This window comes from Helianthus annuus, chromosome 3, assembly GCF_002127325.2.
Source record: "Helianthus annuus cultivar XRQ/B chromosome 3, HanXRQr2.0-SUNRISE, whole genome shotgun sequence".
Taxonomy (NCBI): Eukaryota; Viridiplantae; Streptophyta; class Magnoliopsida; order Asterales; family Asteraceae; genus Helianthus; species Helianthus annuus.
In genome coordinates this window covers 6,463,398-6,470,122 of record NC_035435.2, presented here as the reverse complement: position 1 = coordinate 6,470,122, position 6,725 = coordinate 6,463,398, and the positions used below count along the sequence as shown (strand labels likewise).

The window sequence follows — 6,725 nt, the reverse complement described above, 5'->3', positions numbered from 1 at the left end:
TCCACACCATAAGCAGGAGGTGAACCTGATCCCTTTAGAATGTCACATAACTCAATTTTTGAGGAGTGAATAACCTCATCTAAATGCTCCTCAGAACGGTTATTTTCCAAAACACTAATTTCATCATGATTTGTACCAAGTATCTTTACATTTACTTTACTATCAAACTCTGTAGAAGTTCGTGGAGATGTACCGGCGAACTCAAATCCTGAGGAACTGTCATCAATCCTCTTCTCCTGTTGCTTCATCCACGCGAGGACAGCTTTACGGAACTCGGAATTCTCCAAACGATCCGCCTCTAGAATCGCCGCTATGGAATCCAAACGCGAAGATTGAGCGGTCAAATCGTCTTGAAGTTTCTGAATCAATTGCTCATGAGCATCCAAACGAGCGTTATGATTCACCATAATTGAACGGAAATTGACGTGAAATTGGAATCGGAAATTAACAGCGAATTGAGACGAGCAATGGACAGTAAATCGGAAATGAAATACGATAAGGAATCTCTGAATAGATTCAGAAATCGAACGATTGGAAGCGGAAATCGAAACAGAGGGTGAAATTGAAGCAGATCTGAAACGAATTGGAGGTAGAGCTGGCGGATCTGGGAATGGATCTGAGACGATGTTGAAGCGGAAATTGGATCTGATTGAAGATAGATCCAAAAATGCAGGGATATCGGATTCAAATTGAGAAATATCCGAAAATTCAGGGATCTGATTGAAGATAGATCCGAAAATTCAGGAAACACAGATCCTAAAATGGAAGAGAGATCTGAGTGAAGCAGGAGGTGATTTGAAGTAGAGCAGAAAGGCAGGTCGGACCAATGTTAGGGTTTTGATTCTGATTACTAACGATTCAAATGAAACTGAGAAAAACACAATATATCGAGGAAGATGATACAGACTCTATAACTAACCACCGAAGTGGCCCAGGGCCATGCCCTTCTCCCTAGCAAGGAGCCAAATGATCTAACTAATATTCTTCCTACCTCCCTATGCGATATTGACACTTATTTATATAAGAGTAAATTGCACTTGACCCCCTCTAACAATAGACAACGACAATTTAGACTAGAACTAGAATATGATTCCTATCAGAGACTGTACCGATAAGTAGATGGGCCAAATGACCTTTGATATTATCTTCGGATCTCACTAGAAAATACAAGCTTCACCGGAATTCTCTGTGTGTTAGCCGGAGTTCGAATTTCGCCGGAGTTCACCTTTCTCATCGATTCTCAGAACTGGTAAGATCTTTATACATTGGTCGTTCGTTTTGAATCCGAGAACAATCCTCCTTTATTTTAGTTTTTGTGATAACTTTGTTTGTGTTGATTTGGGTGGTAGTGGTGAAGGTTGTGGGGTGGTGGTGGGTTAAGAGAGATGGTGGTCGTGGGTTCAGATTAGAGAGAGAGAGATACAAAAGAGAGAGGGAGAAAGAGTTTATATTTATTTTTATTTTTCAGTTTTATACAATTAGTCCTTGAATAATAATTGTTTACAAAATAGCTCATGGGACGGTGAAATGACAAGAATGCCCTCATTTGCAAGACACATGACCAACTTTAACAAAAAAATCTAACTGGGTTTGGCCTAAAGGACATAACGTGCAGGATTTTGAAACGTTAAGGACAAAACCAGTCAATTTTGAAGTCAAAGGACACCGCCTGCAATTTGGTACATACATTAAGGACAAAACTAGCAATTTACTCAATATTTTATTTGTTGAAGTTTTGAAATATTCAAATAATATAAAAACTAAAAACACTAATGAACTATTGAACACAAACGAACACGTTACCGAACGTTCACGAATATAAACTAAAAACACGATCTTTGTTTCGTTCATTTAACTAAACGAACGAAATTTCTTGTTCGTATTCGTTTGTTTAATAAGTGACCGAACACAAATGAACTTTCCGCCAAACGGTTCACGAACTGTTTACGGAACTTTTGGTTCGTTTGCAGCCCTATTCATAGTATACAAAAGATGTAAATTTAAGAGTAACATTAGGTTGGACAGTGGACAGTATGGACTAGTTTTTTTTTTTATTTTCTGCCTTCCGTTGTCCCGATCCTCCATCCTGATAAAGGGGGGACGGTATTCTTCCAACCCCATCCCCTCTTTCCCACTCCATAATATGCTCTTCACGAGTTTTTAGCTTTCTCGGTGACTACTTTCCACTTCTTCCCACTCTCCTTTTGACATTTGCTGATGTGAACTACTTTCGCATCCCCTCTTTCCCACTCATAAGTCATACTCTCCGCCATTAGTAAGGGTATGAGTTAGCCATTAAAGGAAAATCGTAAATCATATAAATAGTTCGAGAGATTGGCGTTGTTATAACTTTCTTAACACTTTATAACAATTTTAAATGATATATTTTATACCATTTTTTTGTGAAAATATGTACAAAGGCTACCTTTACTTTCTTAGTTTATTTAGTAATCATATATGATATATGATTTATTTAAATACAAAAACACTTCAAAAAATGTAAACAATAAAAGAACATTTTAGCGTACATTTTTTAAAGTACCATGAGTATGTTTATAGTTTTATATGGGTTTAAATTAACTCGGTCGTGAACATGTTTAGTTGTAAAATGAAAGGGTCAACCCTAACTCATTTCAAATATTGAAAAAAAAATAGAATTTATAGCTTATACATGTCAATTAGTTTACGCCCACTTACTCTTCAATACATTTGACCCATTTACAACTTAATTGTATTTTACTTACAATTAGTTTGACTAGTTTAGATAAATAGATTATGTGATACTGGTGTAGAAGATGGGTTAAGCATATACAAGTTGAAGTTGACTTTTTAACACGAATTGTCACCCCTAAACCGCACTCACATGTAACATTGTCTATATCATAAGTTACGGTATATTCGTTTTTAATAAAACTTATAAATCCACGTCACATCATCCTCTTTTTTTTTTTTTTTGAACGGCAAATTTCTTTTATTCCATGTCGTGTATGGGACTTGAACTCAAGACCTCCCTCTCTCAAGAAACCAATTATAAGTTAATTTTTTTATGAATTATAAAAATGTTTAAAGCTTCTTGTATGTTTGTGCTTTTAACATTTAAATAAGATGTATATGAATCTAAATAATAAAATACTTGATGAAGAATGAGATGTTGGCCCAATAGTATCTACATTAATTAATTTTGCATTTATGATACATTAGTTTAAAAATGTTTAGAGCTTCTTGTATAATAAAATAATTAATGAAAAATGAGATGTTGGCCCAATAGTATCTAAATAATTAATTTTACATAAATGATACATTAGTTTAAAAATGTTTAGAGCCTCTTTGTATAATAAAATAATTAATGAAAAATGAGATGTTGGCCCAATAGTATCTAAATAATTAATTTTACATTTATAATACATTAGTTTAAAAATATTTAGAGCTTCTTGTATGTTTGCTTTTAACATTTGAATGAGATTTATATGCATCTTAATTAATTAATTAATTAATTAATTAATTAATTAATTAAAATGAGACATTGGCCCAATGGTATCTAAATAATTAATATTACCTTTTTTTTTTTTGAACGGTCAGTAGACCAACTAGTTGGGCTTTTCGCACCAACTTTCAATGGTACACGAGAGACCCGGGTTCGAAACCAGGAGACCCTCCATTTTGGGCTAGGTATATCCTGAGCCTCAATCCACCTGGGGATAAAACACCACTAAGAATGGATATCATAGGCATTTAATTCTCACTCGGCCTGCTCCAGAAGAAAACCCCCTGACCTCACCTTGTTGTGTCTAGTGGCCTGTGGGGATCGAACCGGAGTCTCTCACAAGAAATCCAGCCAACCAACCACTTGGACCAAGGATGATTGGCTAATATTACTTTTATGATATTATGTTACTACAAATCTGATTTTGGGCCCAAAAATATCAGAAAACCAAATCAAAATCAGATTTGTAATCACTAACTGCAAAATCTACCAACCAACCAAGTTGTGTACGGATTTCCATTGTTTTTGGACCAATATTACATCTATTAAAAGCCACAATTTTATTACCGTCATTTGAAAAAATGGCTACCCCCTCCTCCACCTCGCTCCGCCGTCTACGGCTACCGCTATTCGTTGCATTTCTCATCACCGCCGCGGGTCCAACCTACGGTGCCCCCCCTAGAAAAACCGGTAAAAACTTGGGCAACAACAACGGTGCCAAAAAAGGTGGACCCGTTCCCGTGCCCAAAAATAATAAAGGGGGGCCCCTTAAGGCGCCCGGGAATAATTTGGGCGGAATGCCCATTCCGGTACCCGGGAATGACATAGAGACACAATTTAGGGGTTCGTGGGCCATCGATAACCCTAATGCGGGCGTTGCCGCGATGCAATTCCAGTTAATGCCAAACAACAAGGCGGTGTGGTTTGATACGACGTCGCTTGGTCCATCTGCCCGCATACTTGGCCCGCCCGGAAATTGCCCGAAAAGCCCCGAGTTGAACTTTGCGCCCGATTGCTTTGCGCATGCAATCGCGTATGATGTTGAGACCGGACAAAGTCGGACCATCTATGTGCGTATTCTTTTCAAATCATGATATTTTGCAAAGTAGTTACATATGTCGGACAAAAAACATGTAGCGTAGTAAATCATGTCGGGTTGACATGTTTCAGGTTAGCTGGTTAAATTGATCAATCAAACCAGACCCTTATATTTAATATTTATTCATAAAAAAAGTCAACCCTAACCCACAAACGCTTAAAATTGCGTAACCTAAACATAACCTACTTAGGGAAACGTGTCAAATGGATTGACTAGTTGGCGGGTAGTAACTAAATTGTAAACGTGTTAATCGGGCTGGTGGTTAGTAAAATATCATATTTTAAATATGGGGTTGACCGGTTTACCAGGCTGACTTGGGTAGTTAAACGAGTTAAATAGGCTGACCTGAATATGTCCCACTCAATTAAACAGGTCAACCGAACACGACCAGACTAGTTATATAACGGGTTGGATATGACAACCAAAAACCAAATTATTTTCATTTTATGTTTCGGGTGATATCGAAAATTACCATCCGTAGTTACATATATGTATGCGTGTGGCAGTTGGATGGTGAACCATGGTGCTCGTCGGGACACTTGTGGCCCAATGGAGACTTGGTGGCTACCGGGGGTACTAGAGGCGGTTCTAGATCCGTTCGAACGTTGTCGATGGCTAACCCGAATGCCAACTTTGTGGAGAAGAAAAATATTCTTGCTGATAAAAGATGGTACATATGTGTAATCCTAAACACTTTTACATGTACCATAGTCATTTAGGTTCAATCATTCAGTTTTTTTTTTTCTTTCAAATTTCATTAATCTCTTTTGACTCTTTATGCAGGTATTCATCTAACGTTGTTTTAGAAGACGGAAGTGCGGTGGTGTGCGGCGGTCGAAACTCATTCAGCTATGAAATTGTGCCGCCGAACAAACTCGAATTCGCTCCTCGAAAATTCAACCTCCCATTCCTCCAAGAAACCACCATACCAAAGAAACCGGGGCCGGGAATGTACATCGAAAACAACCTTTACCCGTTCCTCTTCCTCGTTCCAGATGGAAACGTTTTCCTCTTCGCAAACGACCGTGGCATAATTTTCAACCCGCGTACGGGCACCATCGTCCGCCAGTTCCCAAAACTACCCGGTGGGGCCCGAAACTACCCGCCTTCCGGGATGGCCGCCCTCCTTCCAATAACCCTCATCCCGGGAAACATCCCCGCTGAGGTGGTGATTTGCGGGGGAAACACCGAGAACGCCTACGCGTCCGTCGACAGCAAACATACGAGAAACCGCGTTTTCACGCCCGCACTCCGAGACTGCCACAGGATAGTGGTGACAAATCCAGCCTCGACATGGGTGAAAGAACAAGACATGCCATCGGGGCGGTGTATGGGGGACCTCGTACACCTCCCCACGGGCAATCATCTTTTAATGCTCAACGGCGCCCAAAAGGGCGTCGCCGGATGGGAAAACGCAATGGACCCGAACTTGACTCCGGTGCTATACATGCCGAATAAACCGATGGGTCAACGGTTTAAAGAAATGGCTCCGACCAAAATCGCCCGAATGTACCATTCGGTCGCGGCGTTGATGCCGGACGGCAAAATACTAGTAGCCGGAAGCAACCCGCATTCAAAATACGATACGAAGGCGCAGTACCCGACGGAGCTTCGGGTCGAGAAATTCTCCCCTCACTATCTCGACCCGGCATTGGCCGGAAAACGGCCGGTGATCGCTCCGACGTCGGAGAAAGTGTTGAAGTACGGTAGAGAGTTCAGGATTACGGTGAAATTTCCTGGTGGTCCGGCAAATGTTCAAGATGTGACGGTGACATTGTTCTATCCACCATTTACAACTCATGGGTTTTCAATGAATCAAAGATTGTTGATTCTTCCGTTGAAGGTGGTGACGAATGACTTCATCACCACCGTAGCGCCGCCATCTGGAAAGATTGCTCCGCCGGGGTATTATATTTTGTTTGTGAATTTCCGGGGAGTTCCCGGAAAGGGTATTTGGGTGCACGTTGACTAAGATTGTAAAAAATAGAGTGTTTGACTTAGAAAGTCAAATGTTTGACTTGTTTAAGTTAATTTATGAGTTAATGTATAGAGTAAAAAGTAGGATTTAAATGTAAAAAAATAGAATTTTTCTACGTTTATACAATTATGAGATGTTAGCAAGTTCTATAAAATGTTATATAC

General features: G+C 39.6%; 1 protein-coding gene across 1 annotated transcript; it reads left to right on the top strand.

Annotated features, from left to right (window-relative positions):
• Positions 1–4,065: 4,065 nt before the first annotated feature.
• Positions 4,066–6,681, top strand: LOC110928554 (putative aldehyde oxidase Art an 7). Its single transcript, XM_035987947.1, has 3 exons — positions 4,066–4,554; positions 5,090–5,253; positions 5,295–6,681. Exons 1-3 carry the CDS (start codon positions 4,066–4,068, stop codon positions 6,553–6,555), a joined length of 1,914 nt encoding a protein of 637 aa, XP_035843840.1. The 3' UTR covers positions 6,556–6,681.
• The last annotated feature ends 44 nt before the right edge of the window (positions 6,682–6,725 follow it).

Excerpts from the sequence above, each read along its gene's own strand:
- LOC110928554 (XM_035987947.1), top strand. The coding sequence starts at position 4,066 with ATGGCTACCCCCTCCTCCACCTCGCTCCGCCGTCTACGGCTACCGCTA. Across the intron at positions 4,555-5,089 it reads GACAAAGTCGGACCATCTAT|TTGGATGGTGAACCATGGTG; the intron begins GTGCGTATTCTT and ends TGCGTGTGGCAG. Across the intron at positions 5,254-5,294 it reads ATTCTTGCTGATAAAAGATG|TCATTTAGGTTCAATCATTC; the intron begins GTACATATGTGT and ends CATGTACCATAG.